This window comes from Muscardinus avellanarius, assembly GCF_963383645.1.
Source record: "Muscardinus avellanarius genome assembly, chromosome: 21".
NCBI classification, from domain to species: domain Eukaryota; kingdom Metazoa; phylum Chordata; class Mammalia; order Rodentia; family Gliridae; genus Muscardinus; species Muscardinus avellanarius.
The window spans coordinates 5,726,716-5,747,344 of NC_137807.1; the positions used below are offsets into that span (position 1 = coordinate 5,726,716).

Consider the following 20,629-nt stretch of genomic DNA (forward strand, 5'->3'; position numbering starts at 1 on the left):
GAAAGACAGGGGCCTTCGTGCAAACACTAACCCATGGACGGGGCCATCGTTGGCCGGGGCCTCTGGGGACCGGCACCGTGGGGAAACCTCCGGCCTGCGTGGTCCGCCCGGTCTGCCCGTCCCGCCGACGCTGGGTTTCCTATGATCTAGACACAAAGCAGAGAGGTCAGACGGCTCGCCAGGCTCGGGAAGGAAAGAATAAGTTAGCCAAACCAGTTTCAAAATCATAAGCACAAGCTCTAAAGGCAACTAAACTTAGCTTTTAACTGGAAGGGTTAGCTGAATGACCGGGGAGAGGAATCAGCGAGCCCCCCGCGCCCCCAGGTCTCCCGTTTCTACGTCAGGGTAGCTCTCGACACAGGACGGTGGGGCAAAAATATGTCCGTGGGAAGAGTCTTTTAGATGTCCCCCTGCCGCTGAAGCCAAATATTTGAGAGAAACGAGATGATGGTTTGATTGTAACCGGGGGCGCCTCGCAGCCCGGGACCTCCTCAGCCCTCACCTGGCTGCCAGACGCCCCGTGTCCCCGGCCGTCACACAAACGAGAAAGCTCTGCAGTTCCAAATGTCCTGCCTGGATAAAGTCCTAAGTGAGATTTCTGAAAACTCAAGACACCGAGATTGTCAGCCTTTGAAACTCACGGCCGGCCGGGGCCGGGGCGGGGGCCAGCCCCAGGCGGAAGACATGGGCGAGTCTAGCGCTCCCTGTCTGGGGACCTCTGCCTCCAAGGTGGACCAGAGGTTAGGACTGGTGGGCAGGCCGCAGCTCGCTGGGGAGTGTGAGGGGGCTCGGGACGAGGGAGCTGCAGGAAGGTGAGCTCAGAGCGGGTGGGACGGGGCTGCAGCGGGGAGGGTTGTGGGCGGTGCCTCCTGCGGACACATCTGCAAAGCAGGTGGCTCAGACGGGCAGCACGTGGCGAGGACTGCTGTGTCTCCATGAAACGACCCTCCGCACATAGAGCAAATGTTCTGAGAGGAGGAAGCCATCTAGAGCCATCCTGAACCTGGGAACTAGCCGGCTAGCAAGCCCAGAACACAGGGCAGGGGCGGGCGGCGGCGGCTATCTTGGAGGCTGACGGGTTCAGGGGGGAGATGTGGGGGGCGGGAAGGGAGTGGGTGTGAAAAATAAAAACCTTGGAAAGAATGCAAAAGTGAGTTGCATCAATGATGATTTTCTGGTTTTTTTTTTTTTTTTTTTTTTTTGGTGGTACTGGGGTTCCTGGGAGCCCTTCTACCTCCGGGCTACACTCCCAGACCTATTTTATATTTCTGAAACAGGGTCTCTTATGCCAGTGCGGCTGGCTTCGAACCTGCACGATCCTCCTGTCTCCGCCTCCCAAGTGCGGGGATTACAAGCGTGCGCCACCACGCCCGGCTGTTTTTTGTTTTTTTTTTTTAATGATGGACAAAAGCCACAAAACAACTTTAAAAATTCAAAACAACAACAAAAAGTCCTTAAGAATACCAGTGGTCCTAGAAAAATCCCTCCGGATCATTTAGAAAGACACACAGGTTGCCGGGCTTTCGGGTCCTCGCGGTTCAGCTAACCCTTAATTAAAATTTACATTCAGTTGTCCTTTAATCAAGCAGCCATAATCATTACTGATTCCGTGGAGGAAATCATTACTCTACAGCAAAGAAAAGAAATCTTCCGCGTGGTCAAGCGATTGGAAGCGATGGAGCTTAATAAATTAAAAAAAAAAAAAAGACGCGGGGAAAATCAAGGAGAGCCGGGCGGCGGGCCGGCCGGCCGAGAGTTTCCCAGGATAGACGCCAAAGTCGGAACTCAATCAGAAACCCGCCAAAGAATGAGCACGGTCTGGCAAGCACAGGTGGGGAGGAAAAGAACTGACACACCAAAGGGCCCCGGGCCACTCTGGGCGGAGACTGTGCGTGCCGGATGGCTGCCCGGCTGTCTGGCGCGGCCACACTCTTCCTCCAGACACCCCGAAAGTCCTCGTGGTCATACGCCTCGTCCCAGCCGTGCCTCCTGGGCAGGGGCCTCTCCGGGCTGGGCGGGGCCTCGCTCCCGACGCCGTCTCTGGGCTCCTCAAAGTCCTCTTCGATGCTGCTCTGCCGGGTCAGCGTCCGCCGCCGGGCCAGCAGGGGCCTCGGGCTTCTCCTACACGGACAGTGGCCGGGGCCCGGGCTGCACTTGGCCGCGGGGTTCCTGAAACTAAACCGGGACTCCTCCTCCTCGCTGCCACAGTCCAGACCGCTGTCGGGGCTCCTGGTGGCCCAGCGGCTGAGCCGGCAACCTCTGTCTTCCAGAAGGAGGTCCTCTGCGTGGCCAGATCCCCAGCCCCTGTGCTTCGCGGGGAGCCAGGAGCCCTGCAGCGCCGAGTGCCCCCAGTAGGACTGGCCAGGCCCGGGCTCCATGGCCAGCAGGGCCCTGGCTCTGGAGGCCCCTGCGCCCTGCCTGAGCACCGGCTCGCAGAGTTCCGTGTCCTCCTCGGCTACCTCGGGGATACTGAAAAGCCTCTTACTGCGGTGAGGGTGTTGGTGGAACTCGGGCTGTTCCAGGGAAGCCCCGTCCGAGGCTCTAGCCTTAGAGCACTCCTTAACCGTGGGCATGTGAAACCGGCCGACCACCAGACACGAGGGGGACAGGGGCACGGAGGAAGGAAAGAAAATACACAGTTAGTCTGGGCGAGGTAGGGACGGACGCGTGCTCTGCTCCTGGGGGGACATGAGATGGAGTGATGGGTGGCGTGGTGGTGCACAGCCAGGGCGGCGGGAGCAGGCGCCATGCAGATCAGCCAGGGACAGAGGGCTGTGGGCATGGCCAGGGTGCTGAGATCTATGCCCACTGCCCGGAGCTCTGTCCCCAAGAGCAGCGGCAGCCGGTGCTGAGCAGACCCTGGGGACGGGCGCTCAGCAAACCGTGACCTCAACCACCCCCGTCTGCTCCCAGGATGCCACCGTCCTCCTGGCCCTCAGCCCCCTCTGAAGCCCACCTGTCACCTGGCTGCCATACTCTCCCCCCGGGTAGAGCGGAGCTGTGCTTACTACACCATGTCCGCAGCCCCCAGCATGGAGCCGAGCACGTACCACATACTCGGTCGGTGTCTGCAAAGGACGAGGTCACCTGCCTCGGTCCACGTCCCGCCTGGGCCGCGTCCTAACCCACTGGCTCAGGTGCCCGGCATGGAGCTGGCCACGCCCAGGGGCGGCTCGCATGCGTCTGTGGGCCTAGACCAGCTGTCTGCAGTGTCTGGGAGGATCAGGGTTGGTCTAGCTGGCGGCAGCTCCTGGCTCTCCTTTGGGGCCTGGGCTGACTCTGCTGCGGGGCTCTGGGACACGCTTAGACACAGACGTGTGAGGGCCTGACCGCGGGGCTGGAGCCCCTCGGCCGCGGGAGCACGGATTTCCCTAGAGCGGAGTCCACCGCGGGCCGGAACTGACCGCAGCAGGCAGGTAAGGCGGAGCTCTTTCCCTTGCTGACGGCACATCCTGGGGGCTTGTTCTCAACAGCAGGGTAAAGACAGAGAGCAGGAATCGGCCCCGGGAGAGCAAGGAGGGCAGCCAGGGCAGGGCGAGAAGCTGGGCTGGGCGAGGGCCTGCTCCCATCAGGGAACCCAGCTCAGCTGTGGCTGGCGCTGCCGGGGGAAATGTGGGGCCCAGCGTGGCCGTCTCTAAAGAGAATCCAGAAGCCAGACCAGCCTTAAAACCTGCTGCTTTTCAGAGGCGTGAGGCGGCTCTGTGGGCAGATGGCCTGGGCCTGCGGCTGCCGGGCCCCTGCATTCTCCCCCACCTGTCCCGGGGTTCTCAGCAGGTGGCTTCGTAAGACCTCCCTAGCACTCTGTGCCTGCCCTTCGGAGAGAAGGTGCATTCTGTGCCTCCTCTCAGTGGCTCTCAGGAAGCAGCCCCGAACCCCAGCATCCTCTTCCGAAAGTGGCTGAGCAGGTGTCTGCCCACCTACCCACCTCGCGGGCACTTTGAGTAGCTCTTTCCTGGGGCATTATAGGTAGCCCAGACTGGGCCCCCCGGGAAGGGCCAGCGTGAGTCCCGCTGGAGGGGGCCCCAGAGCTGGGGGAGGCGGGCTGGCCGGGGACAGCGTGTACCACAACCATGCAGGGTTTTGCATAGGGATCTGGTATGTTCTTTGGCGACCAGACGCCCCGAGCCTGCCAGGGGCCTTGGCAGGGAGAACATGAGTCAGTCTTGTCTATGCAAAGAGGTACTGAGCCGCAGCCGGATTGGGTACTGCTTTCTGTCCACCATTCAAGATGCCGGGTGCGCCCGGAGGAACCAGCGCCGGAAGCCCATCCTCTCTTTCTTTCTCTATTTAAGGCCATTTTAGTCTTAAAATGCACCGTGGCTCTACCAGCTGCCTGGGCCCATCTGCCTCCCATTGGACTAGGAGCTGCTGGAGGGCAAGCCGATCCCCTCCCTGCCTGTCCCTCCTGCCTGCGCAGGGCCCTGAGGCCCGCAGTCCCCACGCAGGAGCCCGAACAGCTCGCCGATCCGACCGGTAGCGGCGGCAAACACCTCTCAGGGCGGAGAGGGGGGACATTCCCCAGTCAGTCCATCCAAAGACATGGCGGGCTCGGTGTTCAGGAAGTAGCTTCCCGCTCCGGGCCCTCCCTGCCGACCTCTGGCTCAAGCAAGATGTGGTCTGCGTTTCTCCGTGAAACCTCCAGCCGGCCCGCAGAGGCTGCACTGAGAGGCCTGGACACCCGCGTGCTCAGCCCTCCCGCTCTCCTGCGTGGCTCCTGCCCGCCCCCCTTGCAGGACCCCCCTTGCAGGACCGCGCCAGGGGACCCCAGCGGCCGCCCTGCCCCTGCCTTCTCCGACCTAGAGGCCGTCCCTGCCCTCCCTCTGCACGGATCCCTGAGGAGAAGGAAAGGCTGGGAGTTCTCTTCCTTCCAGTTCAACCCTGGGGCGCCCTGGGGGTCCTCAAACTCCTGCACCCAGACCTTTCCACCCGGAGCTGCAGGTAACTCTGAATGCAAATTCAACAGTGGAAAAGAAGCAATCCAAATCTGTGGGGCGGGGCCCGGGGACCCAGCCCTCAGCCCCAGCCGCAGGCGGACCGGAGGGCGCTCACCTTGAGGGCGTTGTGCGGCGTGCCGCTGGGTCGCCTCCTGCCGCCCTCCTCCAGCTGCATCTCCGAGTACAGCTCCTCCTCGTCCTCCTCCATGATGTCTGAGAGGTCGGACCCCCGGCTGCTCTCCGTGTGATACTCATCTCCGTGGTAACAGGGGGGCTGCGGGCAAGAAAACGGGGAGAGGCTGACACCAGGGCTCCTGCGGCCGGCCGGGGCCCCGGGGCTGTCCCTGCCCCGCTGCGGAGCTCAGATGCGGGGCGCCGCTCAACCTGGAGTCAGGAGACGAGACCTAAGCTAGAGACACGGGTCCCAGCCCGGCAGACAGAACCCAGCTCTAGCACCATAGAAGCACCGGGTTCCAGATAGAACAGGGCACCTGCTGCAGCCTGGAAGACGCTTGATTGGCTTGTTTTGAATACTGAGGATGGACCCTGGGGGCATTCTACCTCCGAGCTGCCCTTTTTATGTGCTATTTTGAGACAGGATCTAACTAAGTTGCTGAGAGCCTCACTAAGAAGCTGAGGCTGTCCTCGAACCCGCAATCCTCCTGTCTCAGCTTCCCAGTACTGGGATTACAAGTGTGTGCCACCATGCCCAGGTAGCCTCTACATTTTCTAACAGAAAACATACTGCTTGATCAACATGTAAAAATAAAAAATTAAAAACCTGGTCATGGTGGTACATGCCTATAATCCCAGTACTTGGGAGACTGAGATAGGAGGCTCACAGGTTTGAGGCTAACCTCAGCAACTTAACGGACTCTCAGCGGCCTAGCAAGACCCTGCTTCAAAAACAAAAAGATAAAAAGGACTGAGGATGTGGCTCAAAGATAGCGTACTGGCTGGGCGTGGTGGCGCACGCTTGTAATCCCAGCATTTGGGAGGCTGAGTCAGGAGGATTGCACAGGTTCGAAGCCAGCCTCAGCCACTTAGTGAGGCTCTCAGCAACTTAGGCCCTGTTTCAAAATAAAGAGTAAAAATAGGGCTGAGGGTGTAGCCTGAAGGTAGAATGCCTCAGGGTTCCATCCCCAGCAAAACACACACACACACACACACACACACACACACAGAATGGTGCCAGGCGTTGTGGCACACTCTTGTAATCCCAGCGCTTGGGAGGCTGAGACAGGAGGATCGCACAGGTTCGAAGCCAGCCTCAGCCACTTTGTGAGGCTCTCAGCAACTTAGTGAGACCCTATTTCCAAATAAAAGATAAAATCAGTCTGACAGTATAGCCCGGAAGTAGAAAGCCTCTGGGTTCCACCCCAAGCACCACAAAAATAGCATACACATACACACACACACACACACACACACACACACAAGTAAATAAATAAAAGCTTAAAAAGGAACATGCAGGATCAGAAATTGGCGATAAACTCCAAACTGGGCAAGTTAACGTACGCGCCTGGCTCTAAGACTGCAGCTCCGCGTACACAACGCGAAACGCTGGTTTTGCTTCTCCCATGATGCTTAGCAGAGCAGACATCCTGCAAACCGTGCCCCGCTAACAGCAATGAGAGGCTTTGCCTAAGCGGGGACACCCAGGCACCTGTGGCCAAACCCTAAGGAGACCACGAAACCGCCCCGAGGCCGCGCCCCAGCAGACGGGGCGGGAAGCCTGTCCTGTACCCGATGGCGACTTCCCCAAGCGACGTCTAACTGGCAGGTTCTGTGGGGTCAAACCCCGCACCGGGCACACCCAGGCTGGCATCCCCTCTTCCTCCTGGACGCAGGGCACAGGGTCCCTGAGTCCCGGGATTCCCGAGAAGCCTGTCCAAAGCCCCCCGCGGGCCCGCTCACCTGCTTGCCGAGCTCGGAGCCTTTCAGGAAGTCGTCCACCGAGGTGCCCCTCCGCTTGACCTCGGGGGAGGCGTAGCCGTCCTCCTCGTCCGAGCTGGTGTACCGCCCCATGCCGCCCCTCTCCAGAACCAGGCTCCTTTTCTCTAGCTTGGAAGGACAAGGGGACTAGAATGAGCAGGGGCCGCGGAGGCCGGGAGCCTCGTGTGCTTCTCTTCCTGGTTCCTGTGTTAGATACGTGTGCATTTATATGTGTGTACACATGTGTATACTATGGCCGGAGCTTAGGTATGGAGCTCTGTGTACATACACATGGCTTCTATATCTTAGATACATGTGTGTGTATGTGTGTGTACACATGTATATGTTACAGATGAAGCTCTGTGTGTTCATACAAGGACACACACAGGTCTACCTGTAGATATATGTGCATATGTGTATAAATGTGTATATTACATGTGGGGTTCTATCTGTGTGGCCACGTGCACGCGCGCGCGCACACACACACACACACACACACACACAGACTGGAACTCAGAAGGGAACGATCAGCAGTCCCCAGGTAACGAAGGCCAGCGGTCGCGCGGCTCAGGCCTCTGCGCCGAGCACAAGCCTGTTTCTGTTTTTTTCGCAGCAGCTTCAGATTTACAGGACAAAGACCTTTTTCATCCAGTCAGGATGGGGCCGAAACGTGGCCGTGGGATTGGTGAAGGTTGAACGGGGTCCTCCCTGACACACCTGCAGCCAGGCTCGGGGGTGCCCTTGGGCAGTGCCAGACACACCCACAAGTCAGGAAAGAGGGCCAGCGTCGGGGAGACCCGGCTTACCCTGCTGCCCTCGGCCACCCTCTGGGCGGCCTCGCGGGCCATGGCCTTGGCGACAGTGCTGGACACCGGGGCCCCCTGCGGCTGCGGGAGGATCCGACTGGGCGACGGTGACCGGCGACCCGGGCCCCCGTCCTGGAGGCTGGGGGGCTCCAGCATGTGGCCGTGGCTGGGCACCCGGCCCTGCTCCCAGGGCCCGTCTGCTTTGGCGTGGGACCCCGGGTGTTCGTCTTTGGTATCGGGGGCACTTGCTAATGGCTTCGGTGGGGGAGCAGTCCTCGGGTGGGGGGTCGGAGGCACCAGGAGGGCGGGAGGGACGATGGCAAAGGCGGAGTCCACGGACTCGCCCTGCACTGAAAGCGTCCGCACAGTCACGGCCTGGGCCTCCAGGCTGCGCAGCCGCACGAGCTCCACCGCAGTGCCGTCCGCCGCCGGGAAGATGACCTCAGCCACCTGCAGACAGAGAAGGCAGCTCACGGGCTGCACCGGCCATCGAGCGACCCATCCTGCAGCCAAGCGATGGCCCTCCGCCAGCGCGGACTCCAGCGCCCACACGGGTCAGAGAGCAGAGGAAGGGGCTCACGGCCCAGGGCCTGTCAGCGGGAAGGCCCCAGAGGAACAAAACCTTCCTCCCCGGTCATCTGAGCCAGCTCGGAACCCAGTGCGGGGGCCGCAGGAGGACCTGAACCAGGAGGCTGCTTCTGCTGCAGTTGAGGGGACTGGGACGTACTGGGGCTTCCGCACAGAGCCGGGAGCACCAGGAGGGGCTGCAAGTCACCCTGGGCCCGACCTGTCACCCTGCTCCTGCGGGGAGAACGGGGCAGGGGTGACGGATGACAAGCTCTACTCTGCCAGGACAGGGGTGTTGGGCTGAGACACTGGGCTTCCTCGGAGTCAGGACTCGGTCGCCCGTCAGGGTCCCGAGCCTGCGGAATCCCAGGGAGGGACCCTCCTCTGGCTCCAGCGCCACCTTGCCCGGCCTCGGTCTGCAGACCTGGTGGGCCAGTCCCGGATGGGGAGCCCTGATACTGGGAACCGCAGAGGGGCCGCTTCCATCCTGGGCACGCAGGGACAGAGGAAAGCATTGCGTGGAACCAGGTGTGCTTAGCGCTCTGGTAGCTGCGGGAGTGTTTAGCAAGAGCCAGTGGAGCGGCCGAGTTCACCGCGCCACACCCCAGCAAACTCACCCTCTGCCCTTTGGCGTACACGCCGTAGCCGGTGACAGTCGCCCCGTTGGACAGCCCAGGGGGTGTCAGCACAGGCGGCTTCCAGGAGACCTGGACGGTGGCTGCGGTGGCCCCTGCTTGGACGATGACATCCTGCGGGGGCGCCGGGGGACCTGGAGGGACAGAAGGGACAGGCGTGTTCAATGCACCGCCTCAGAAATGGACGCTCCTTGCTTAGCCGGTCTTGCCTGCAAAAGAATCCACTCTTTAACATTGGTAGAGAAAAACAGAAGACAGGTGCAGAGGGGCGGGGGACGCTGGGACCCGCAGCCGGTCTTCATCCAAACTGGCGTCTGCTCTTGTGGAAAAGATGCATGCTGTAACTGAAAATCGCCTCCAGAAAGAAGCGTACGGGTACAGAGGTCTGTGTTCCTGCACATGGAGGTGTGTGTGTGTGTGTGTGTGTGTGTGTGTGTGTGTGTTCTCAGGCTGTGTGACTGGTCAGCGCTGCCCCTGCCCAGGAGACAGGCTGGTAGTCACCCAGAAATGGCCAGGAAGGGGCGGGCGGGATGCTGTGTGTGGAAGCAAGGAACGCCCCTCCCTCCCCTCTCTGTCTCCCTCTCCATCACCTTCTGTCTCGGGCCCTGTTATAGTCAGATACAAAAATGCCCCGGGAAGAGCTTGTTTGTTGACGTTGGGCCGGTGTACTTAGCCACGAGGGGCTGTCAACACCGTAGTATGTGAACTCAGTGCAACAGGTTTATCTGGGTGGTAGCTCAACGTGGTCCCTGGGGTGCAGCCTTGGGGTTACAGAAATGGTCCCTCCTCCTCTGCTCTCTCTCTTGCCTCCCAGTGCCGCGCCTGGAGATCCGCGGTCCCCAGCCTCACATGGACTAGCCCGAAACCATAAGAAAATAAATCTCCTAAGTTATGTGGCTCATCTTTTCAATTATAGCTGCAGAAACACTGAGCTGAACACTCTCCCTCTCCTCCCTCTTCTCCTTCTCCCTTTTTATCAGACCCCAGAGAAAGTGATCCAAGACTTTGCACCGCCATCTTACGACCCCAAGGTAGCGGGCAAGAGCAAGAGACGCCATTCGGAGTGATCTGCCCACGCACACCCTGAAGGCCCGGGCTGACGGTGTGGACCGCGCCCGCCGGATCTCGCCACAGAAGCTGTCTTGAGCACCTGACCTTCCCGGCCCTGCTCTGCCCTCGGACACCCTCGGCAGGCAAGCCTCCCTGAAACCCCTGTTTGAACGTATATTCATTCGCTTTGGAAGGAGCAGGGCTAGTGGGGCTTGTGTCCTTGAAGAGGCCCGCGCCCCACGCACAGCTGCGTGGACTGGCGTTCAGGGCCCACTGGCTGAAGGTTTTCCATGTCCTCCGTCACCTGACCTGTACAACAGCCTGGTGATTTCCACATGCCTTTGTTTTGTATATGGGGAAACTGAGTCTCAGGACCCTCACCCCCACTTTTGTGTCGGGTCCATTCATGACAACACAAAATATTTCTCTGCTGTGACAGAGGTCTCTGAAAACTCTTCACAACCTGGATCAGAAGTCCACTTTTCCCGGGACAAAGAGTTTGAAGGTTGCTTCGGGTAGGACTCACGGGCCAGATCCCCTCCCGCCCCGACGGCCCCCGCTTGCTCAGGCCGGACTCAGCAGAGAGTACCGCAATGGCAGGTGCGCCTTCCCATAACAAGCCAGCCGGGGCAGGACCTGCAGGGGTGACGTGGACACAGAGACTCCCGGCCTCCGTAACAATGTGGCCAGCGCCTCAGTGTACCTTGGCGTAGCTGATACTTGGAGAGTCGCCACTCTGCCAGCCCTACAGCAGCCCTGCCCCGGCGCGGGCGCTGACCCCTGCCAATACCAGCTCACTTCGAGCAGAACGAGGAATGTTGGGAATGAAATTCTAGGAAATGTGTCTACATCCGATGGTCCCAGCCACCCTCTTCTTCAAACACAGACATGGCCCTCCGGCCGACTGCACCCCAAGACCCTCTCCCAGCCCTCGGGAGCCACGCCCTGCCAGGAACCTTCTCCTGTACCCCAGGCCCCTCCACCCTGCGCCCCTCCCCAGGAACTATGCCCGTCTTGGTCTCTCCTCTAAGCACCCCTACGGGGTCTCTGTGTTTGGTATTTGTCTTTATTTCACCCCAGCACTGATGGTGAAAAGTCTCCCCGCTCCCCCAGGATTCGGATGGAAGTCCCGGCAGCGATGGCAGAAGTCAGAAGTTGGCCCAGAGTTTGGGGGCGCCCCACCGCTACACATCGGAGTCCACTCGGGCCCGCCATCCTGCAGCAGCGCGGCCCCACCTGCCACCAGCCAGGCCCGGGAAGGAAGGATATCAACACATGGAGGGTTAAGCGTGAGGGCCCATGTGCACCGGAAGCCATGCAGCTGGTAAAAACGGTGCTGGAGGGAATGACCAGGTCACTGTAAGAGCACTGACCACTGAGGTGTGGGCAGAGACGGCTTAGTTAAGCCCAGGTGCGTGGCCATCCAACAAGGAAGAGGTCAGGCACTCCAGGCAAGAAGCATGTGAGCCCGCCGTGGTGGCGCACACCTGCAATCCCGGTTCTTGGGAGGCTGAGACAGGAGGATCACAAGTTCACAGCCAGCCTCAGCTGCTTAGCGAGACCCTATTTAAAACTAATGAAACCCTATTTAAAAAAAAATAAAATAGGGCTGGGAGTGTAGCTCAGAGGTAGCATGCTCCTGGATTCAATCCCCAGTAGCAAAAATAAAAGAATTATATGGATGTAAACAAACTGTGCCCTCCGGTGCTTTTGCAAAAAGACCTGTGTCCTCCGCAGGCATGCTGAGCTGGGCGCACGGCCGCCCCCCCCCCCCGTGTGTGTGTCCTGGTATTCCTGCAGACGCCCTGGAGGTCGCGGCAGCCACTGCCCATGGACAGGGTGACACTCGGGTTCTGTCTGTCAGATGGGAGCCCTCCAGGACTGCTGCCATCTCCTGCCTGCAGGTCTCTCCAGGAGTGGGAGAGTGTGTCACCTCCCGTCTACAGCCTGGGAAGCACATGGTTTACTTGCAGCTCTGCCCAGAACCCAGAACATCTTCTGTGATGAATCTCCATTCTGTATGTACAGTCCATCCATATTGCTTTTTTTAATTTTAATTTTTTTTGCAGTACTGAGGATGGAACCCAGGGGCATTCAACCTCCGAGCTCCACCCCCAGCCCTATTTTTTTATTCTTTATTTTGAAACAGGGTATCACTGATTTGCAAAGGGCCTAAGTAGCTGAGGCTGTCTGCGAACTGCGATCCTCCTGTCTCAGCCTCCTGAATGCTGGGATTACAAGTGTGCGCCACCACACCTGGCTTCGTGTTACTTATTTTATTTATTTATTTATTTATTTATTTATTTACTTATTTATTTTGGTGGTACTGGGGTTCCTGGAAGCCCTTCTACCTCCGGGCTATACTCCCAGACCTATTTTTACAGTTTTATTTGTAAACAGGGTCTCCTAAGCCAGCGCGCGCGGCTGGCTTCGAACCTGCGCGATCCTCCTGTCTCTGCCTCCCAAGCGCGGGGATGACAAGCGTGCACCACCACGCCTGGCCATATTGCTTATTTTAAAACAACAAAGCTAAGCACGGTGGTACCTGTCTGTAATGCCAGTACCTGGGAGGCTGAGACAGGAGGATCACAGGTTCGAGGATCACAACCTCAGCAAGGTGGTGAGACTCTGAGTAGCCTAGCAAGACCGTGTTTTAAAACAAAAACCAAAAAGGCCTGGAGGTGTAGAGATAGAATACCCCTGGGTTCCATCCCAGGACCAAAGAAAAAAAAAAGGCACCTCTACCCACGACTCCGCTCGGTACATCTGGGCCCAGATGTGGGCTGGAGGTTGTGACTCTCCCGACTCCCAGGATGGGCTCAGCCTCCTCCTGTCCTACGGGATGGGCCTGAAGGGAACACCATCAGCGCCTGGCGCTAACTAGAACACGAGTACTCTCCCTCAACCGCAGGCCCGCACAGAGACGCACGTGTGCCCGCATCCGACCCGAGGAGGGTGGCTTCCAGGACTCTGGGGGATGGTGCGGGTCCTGCGCGGTCCCCTCCTCCCGCCGGCCCCACCTCCCTCGGGGGGGCCCAAGGAGGGCCGAGGCTCACCTGCGGGCAAGGTAGAGAACTCTACAAAGGCCTCTTTCTTCTCTCTCTGCTCCAGGGGCAGCTGCCAGGGCACCTGGTGGGGCTTGGCCAGGACCTTCACCTTGTAGACCGCGTTGGGCCTGAGGTTGAGAAACTGGTACTTGTACCTGGCGGCCTTCACGATGTCGAACTCCTCCTCGTTGAGGAAGATGACGTGGCTGTAGTTGCTGTTGGTGGGGAGCCAGGAGAGGCGGGCGGAGGTCTGGGTGATGTTGTCCACCCGCAGGTGGGCGGGGGCCACCACCACGTCCTTGCCCACGAGCAGAGTGCACTGGAGCTCGTCCGAGTTCCCCCGGCTCGTGACGCACTGCACGGAGATGCGGTAGGTGCAGGCGGCCGTGTTGAGCTTCTCCACCAGGGCCTTGGTCCTGCTGCCCAGAGCCAGGCTCAGGCGCATCTCCTTGTCCACCAGGACGTTGTAGCTGCTCACGGTGCCCCAGCCGGGCGGCATGGCAGGGGGCTCCCAGCCCACGATCACGCTTTTGGCGAGCTGTTTGATGAGAGTGATTTTCCTAGGGTAAGGCACAATGTCTTCTCCGATGTCGTCGATGTTGACGTCCAGCGTCCCCCCGCCGTCGTCCGTCACGCCGGAGTCTATGTGGGTCGGGGAGTGGAGGTCCAGGATATTCTCGCTCTCCAAACCCAGGCCAGAGTGGTTAATGAAGTTCTGACCCTGCTCAGTCCCCAGCGTGCTGGCCAACCGCGACTCGTTGTCCTGGACGAAGTCCACAAAGTTGGAGGGCACCAGTCCCCTCTGCCCGTCCAGCAGCTCTCCTGTGGGGGACAAGGACAAGGCCACCAGCCCGCTGTCACCCGGGGCCCCGAGGTCCCACGGCACACAGTGCACTTGCCCAACAGGACGTCGGGCGGCTCCTCGACTCTGAGGAGGAGGCGGCTCAAATGGCACCTCCACGGCCCCTGTCTGAAGTGACCGTCCCGCGTGCAATTTAGTTTGCCGCACTCCCTCATCTGGGTACGCACGTTGACTGCTCTCCCCACTAAAATGGTGTCCTGCCACACGCCCAGTCCTGGAGCGACGCTTGGCGCCATATTAGTGCCCAGTAAGTATGTTCTATGAATGAAGCAACCTGTAGACTTGTGGCTTTTGGTGACTGAAAAGATTAAGCCTCTTGCCATCGAGTGATTCTCTGACTGGAAACCAAAAGGCATTCCTCTGGCTCCCGGGGGAGCACCAGGGGGCACCCCCATGAATCATCATCCAGCCCACTTGATGAAAAATTAAACTATCGATTTGGTGTCTGAGATAGCGCCACTTCAGCTCTAAGCTGAGTGGCAAAAAAGCATCGTCAAATAGCTTTTGTGACGGCATCTTTTTATTTCATGAAGGGGTCTAACTTTTGTGTGTTCTTTTGATTAAGGATCTCAAAAGGCTGCTGACAGCAGAGGCCCCGAGAATTGAGAAGTATTGACAGGAGGCAGGAACATCCATCTTCCAGCCCAGGCCCCAAAGGACTGTCCCCTCCAGTCATCACAGGATGTGACCCAGGGAGGCCAAATGGCCAGGGAGACTGTGAGGCTGACCACCGGATCCTGCTCCCAGGAGTCCTCTGCCTCAGGGGACTGTGAAGTGGCCCAGGCATGGCTGTTGACCATTTCATTAGTCCTAGATTCTAACAGGATAAAAAGGGACTCGGCTTCCGTCCCTAACCTTGACTGGGGTGTGCGTCTTGGAGTGGTCAACCCCTTGACTTGAGGACAGTCTACAGAAACTCATTTTGACACGGGGCAAGATAATGATGGTGATAGTAGTGGTGATGGTGGTGATTGTGGTGGTGACGACGACGATCATGGTGACCGGTGATGGTGATGAGTGATGATGGTGACCGGTGATGATGGTGGTAACAGGTGGTAATGGTGGGCGATAATGTTAGTGCTGTGGTGATGATGGTGCTGCTAGTGGTGATGATGCTGGTGATGGTGGTGGTGGTAGTGATGGTAATAGGGGTAATGAAGGGTGATAATGTTGGTGATGACAATGGTGATATTGGTGATGACGGTGGTGATGGCGATAATGGTGGTGGTGGTGATGGTGGTGGTGGTAGAGGTAATGATGGGTGATAATGCTGGTGATGATGTTGGTGATGATGGTGATGATGTTGGTGATGATGGTGATGATGTTGGTGATGATGGTGATGATGCTGGTGATGATGGTGATGATGTTGGTGATGATGGTGATGATGGTGATGATGGTGATGATGTTGGTGATGACAGTGCTGATGGCAATAATGGTGGTGGTTATGGTAGTGGTAGAGGTAATCATGGGTGCTAATGCTGGTGATGATGGTGATGATGGTGGTGATGGCGATAATGGTGGTGATGGTGATGGTGGTGATGGTGGTGGTGGTAGAGGTAATGATGGATGCTAATGCTGGTGATGATGTTGGTGATAATGGTGCTGATGGTGCTGGTGGTGATGATGGTGATGTTACATGCTAGCTGGACCAGCAAACCGCAGCCTCGCCCCAGCAGAGACCTTCATAGAACCCATCCTCATCCATGTCTCCATAGATGTAGAGGTATTTTCCCGCCGTGAGAGGCAGCTCGGCTTCTGGATTTTCATTTGGCCCATCAAAGGGATTGTAACTGGAGGGGAAAAAATAATTCACTCATCAGCAACGCTGGACCGGGACTGCGTATGTCACATGCCTACCGCTCGTCCCCTGCAGGAGGCCAGCCTGGCACACTGCCCCATGCAAATCTGACACGAGAGCTCCTGGATGAAGACCTCTCTCCGCACCGGGAACTCAGGCCAGTGCTGGCTCACATACGTAGATTCAGGAAAGAAGGCAATTCTGAAGCCATTATCCACTCAGAACCCTTGACGCCCAGTGACGTATTTATGGTTCTGACATCTTGTTCACATCAGTCCCTTTCACCATAACTCTACATTTCCAAATTAATAAGCAAGTAAGAAGGAAATCAACCTTATAATCTTTAAATATATATAACATAGCTAAGGAGGAATCTTTATACATGCTACTTAGTAACCAATTAATTTTTTCACTTTGAAATATAGCATACTCTTACTTCCATCCCGTGAAATATTCTATCATCTCCTTTTTAGTGGATTATAGTACCCCACTGAACAGGTTAGCATACTTTAGCCATTTTACTGAAGCTGGTCACTGATGTTGCTTCCAACTTTGGGCTGGTATATTTAGTGTGGCATCAAATACCCTTATGAGCATATCTTTGCATCCTCCCACAATTTCCTCCTAAAGATAAATCCTAGGAAGCATGTGCATTTGGTCAAGTATATGAGCGTTGCTCAAGTCTTTGGTATGTACATCCAAAATATCCTGATAAACAGAGTCGCCATCTTACCTCACCATCACCCCCAGGAGTGGGAGTCCACATCCTCAAGTTCTTGACATTTTGTAATTAACATTTTCTAAACCATGCCCATCACAAAATAATTAAGATGACTTTGTGATTTTCTATTTAAAAGATTAATTACAAAAGCCGGGCATGGTAGCACAAGCTTCTAATCCCAGCATTTGGGAGTCTGAGTCAGGGGGATCACAGGTTCGCAGCCAGCCTCAACTACTTAGTGAGGCCCCCTGCAAATTAGACCCTGTTCCAACGTAGAAAAATAGGCCTGGAGATATAGGTTGGAGGTAGGATTCTCCTGAGTTCCATCCCCAGTACAAAAAAAAAAAAAAAGGTTAATTACTTTAAAATAATAGAATAGAACTTTATAAGAAAGTAAAAATAACTCTACTGTAACTGGAGGTGATAGCCAGGCACTGTAAGACTGTAATCATAAAAATGGTTCACATGTTGACAGTGTCATGCAGTTCACCAATTGCACGTTTTATTTGGCAATGTTAAATCTCAGTGAGGAAAGCAAAGATACTATTCTCAATTTTGATGGCCCAGTGAAGTGAGCCGACTTGCCCAAAGCCACAGCAGAAGCCAGAACTGGGGCCTCCCGACCTTGTCCTGAGCTGTTAACACATGCAAAGTCACTCCGTGTCTGAGCGCAGGGACCCATGAACACTGTCCACCAAATCATCGATATTCACTCAGCCAGACAGGTGGTGGTCTGCATAAGGAATGGACACAGATAAGCCCCTAATGTAAAGCTTGATGGTGAAGGGAGGGGGAGAGGAATCCTGGGAGAGGAAACAGCATGTGCAAAGGCCCAGAGGCCAGAGTAGGGTCATTTCAGGGAGCTGAGGAATGTGTTAACTACCCCTTGAATTTCAGGTGGGGAAGCCTGTGGATCTGGTAAGTCATCCCTTGCTGTAAGGGCTGCTCTGGATTGAAGAGAGAGAAAGAGACTGGAACCAAAGGCAGTGCCCATGTGACGGAGTGATTCATCAGCATCATGGGAGCAGGAGGTAAACAAGGCTTTCGCTTGTATTTGGAGAAACTTCTAAGCAGACTGTTGGGAGATGTTCATCATCCCAGGGAGATCACAAAACCCACAATCACCCTCAAAGCTAATTCATTCATTTATTTATTTATTTATTTATTTATTTATTTATTATTTATTTAATTATTTATTTATGGTGGTACTGGGGTTCCTGGAAACCCTCCTACCTCCAGGCTACACTCCCAGACCTATTTTTATATTTTTATCTGGAAACAGGGTCTCTTAAGCCAGTGAGGCTGGCTTCGAACCCGCGTGATCCTCCTGTCTCCGCCTCCCAAGCACAGGGATTACAAGCGTGCGCCACCACGCCTTGCGCTCAAAGCTAATTCAAGAAAACGCTAAGGATATTTAGAGAACTCATACTTGTAAATCTCCCTGGGGCTGGCATTAGCTGCTCTTCCTAGTTGATTCAGATGAGGGTGAGGGTTAAAAATAGGCATAAAACATCATCAATAAAATACAAACAGCCCCCAAAAAAATTAAAGAAAATGGAGACTGTGGAAGCACATGGCTGTGGCTGACCCCTATGACGTAATAGGTAAACTAGTTGGTATGCCTCACATTCTCTGCCTGATTTCCAGCTCTATGGAGCCAGCTCTCTCAGGCAGCTGTCCAGGAATGAGCCCTCACTTCCACAGGCCAGTGGTAGAAAAGTGAGCCTGGTGGGCATCTGAGGCTGGCAGTGCGCATGTGCTTTGCCAACCATGCACACAAATGGGTAGAAAGCGACTTTCCAGGTTCCAGTCTAGCCAGGGGATGGCCCTGGGATCTACTATCTCAGAGGGTGCCACATGACAGATTGGCCACTATCCTGCTAGCTGGCATGGAGAGCTCTGCCTGGTAGAGAGAATGAACCACGCGTGCCCTGAGCCTCCTCTGTGGTCTCTGTGACTGGTGGCCATGAGGACCAGCGTACAAAGTCCTCCTGTGCTATGGCCACATTCCCAGTATGGCAAAAGGGTATGGAGAACTCCCACCAGGCACGGCCAGCATCTGACATGGATCCCACCACCTACTGTTACTTTCATCTTACAACTGGGTTTGCCTTAATGAATTCAGGAAATTAGGAATCAGTAGAAATTGGCCTGGTGACCAGCACAGTGGTCTTTAGAAATAGTCCCCCCTGGAGAAGGCAGCAGCTATTCTAGACCTGCAGGTTGAGGTGGCTAAGAGTCATCCCGCCTGGTGTGAACAGAAGTTTAGGTTCCGGTGAGCAGGGCCTCCATAACTGTGCTCACAGCCTCTGGAGTTCAGTCCTAAACACTTTGGTACAGTTAGGCGCTGTGGTTGCCAGATGTCCACTAAAACAGCAGCAGCAGCAGCCACCTTCAGGATCAGGTCCAGCCCTGTGCACAGGAATCCCTGCAGATCTTAGAGAACAGAAGGCTGGGTCTGCACTGAGCCTCAGGGAGAAGCAGGAGCCATGGTCCTCCTGCCATGGGAGCGTCTCTCAGAGCATACGAGTGGTCACTGTGGTCTGAGGCTCACTGTCCCTGATCGGGCGGTGCCTTGGAGGGAGCTGCCAGCCTTTGGCCATTTCAAATGTTCTCCCAGCTTCCTCAGAACCTGAGGGTTCATGTGTGACTAAACAGCCGCGTGTTGTTCCTCATGGAGCATGATTACCAACGGTCCCTAGAGAGACTGAGTGGCTGCCACGGTGACAGGCAGTCGGCCAAGGCTGTGGACAAGCTTTTCCCCCAGTGACTTTCCTTTTGCCACCTGTGGTGGGCTGAGTTGTGTAAAGATGGAGACAGGGACAGGAATCCTGTGGCTACCAGCTCAGGAGCACCTAGAGACCCAGGAGCTGGATAAGCACAGAAGGGCCCTTACCCAGAGAGCATGAGCTTACGGCATCTTGGTTTGTGACTACTGGCCTGCAGCCCTGGAGACCAACATGCCACCAAACTCTGTGCATCCGAATACAGCTCGTCCTCCAAGGCTCAGCTGAAATGTCCACTCCTGGACATTTCAAATCCAGCTCCAGCTCAGGGGCATCCCAAGCCCCCAAAGTGCCAGGAAATGCAGAGAGAAGCCACACTCTTACCTATAGCGGGCAACGCACAGGTGGACTTTTCCCGAGTACCTCTGCTTTGAGGTATTGGAATTCCGTTCATTATCCATCTGTTAAAGACAGGAGCGCACCGTTGGGTTAGAAAGCCGCAGGGTTCACCTTCCACACTGTGACACTCAGGGAAACCCATCCGCAGTCTTGTGGGGCCTTGGGGGGAAAAAGAGCCCAGACTCTAGGAAAACAGGCATCCCACACCCTTAGCCTGTGCGGGAGCCTGAGATGGGTCAGGTTCCTCGCCATGCACAGAGCAGACGCATGTGCTGTATCTAAGCCCAAGCACCAAGAAAAGACCATGGCAGGGAGTCTGTCCTGGGCAGCCAAGCTGAGACGTGGGGCTGAAACGTGGGCCGTTCTAGTCCCAGCTGTCTCTCTGGAAGCACAAATGTGGGCTCTACTGGTGTTCTTGGCCCTTGGGGGCCCAGGCTGTGGATAGAGGCCGCCTCCTGCATCCGATGGAGCCCAGCTCTTCAGCAAGACAACGGGGAAAGGTGGCTGATGGCCTGACCTACGACTCCACCTCTCCCTCCATCTTGGAGTTTTCAGAACATGGGGATGCTTATTTATACCTGCTCAACCTTCCCGGGGCCAGAGAGGGGTGTCGTCTTTTCTCAGGGTGGAGGAAGGGAGGCTGAGTAACAGTGTCCCCTCTCCCCAAAAGGGAGGTAGCGATGCTGCTCCTGTCTCTCCCTGGGATACGTCCCCCATGTAGAAGCGAGCACGCTCACCCACTTCCCGCCTGAAAATCCTTCAGTATTTCCTAGAGGATTCAGACAGAGCCTGAACGTGGCTCTGGGTCCCTCAGCCTTGGCCGTCCCCCTGCCTCCCAGCCTCAGGCCTGTCAAATGGCTGCTGTGGCTTCTTCTCTTGGTACGACAGGTCACCAGAGTGCCTGACCCAGCCTGGACACCCCATCCCACCCTGTTGGGGGGTCGCGGCCAGGCTGGGTTGCCTCAGGACACCAGCCACCCGGGGCTCTCTGGGAGGCCAGGTCTTATCCGTTTACACACGATGGGGTCGCTCAGGCTAACGGGTGAGGAGGAGGAGGAGGGGAGGACCGGTACAACCTCCAGGACCTCCCAGGCTCCCGGGCCAGCGCTGCGGGGGACTGTGTGAGAAGACTCACGTCTGACTCAAATC

The 20,629-nt window shown here is 56.6% G+C and overlaps 1 protein-coding gene across 1 annotated transcript in view; it reads right to left on the reverse strand.

The window, feature by feature from the left end:
- The window catches only part of RIMBP2 (RIMS binding protein 2), a gene marked incomplete at its 3' end in the record, with an annotated part of 66,678 nt that overhangs the window by 10,110 nt on the left and 35,939 nt on the right, over positions 1-20,629 (reverse strand). The window contains exons 8-17 of the mRNA XM_080717604.1: positions 20,218-20,249; positions 19,466-19,542; positions 15,517-15,626; positions 12,984-13,796; positions 8,860-9,011; positions 7,676-8,125; positions 6,852-6,998; positions 5,050-5,208; positions 1,857-2,558; positions 32-146 (exon numbers count right to left, since the gene is read on the reverse strand). Coding sequence (XP_080573730.1) covers positions 32-146; positions 1,857-2,558; positions 5,050-5,208; positions 6,852-6,998; positions 7,676-8,125; positions 8,860-9,011; positions 12,984-13,796; positions 15,517-15,626; positions 19,466-19,542; positions 20,218-20,249 — 2,757 coding nt within the window. The remainder of the gene's footprint in view (positions 1-31; positions 147-1,856; positions 2,559-5,049; positions 5,209-6,851; positions 6,999-7,675; positions 8,126-8,859; positions 9,012-12,983; positions 13,797-15,516; positions 15,627-19,465; positions 19,543-20,217; positions 20,250-20,629) is intronic.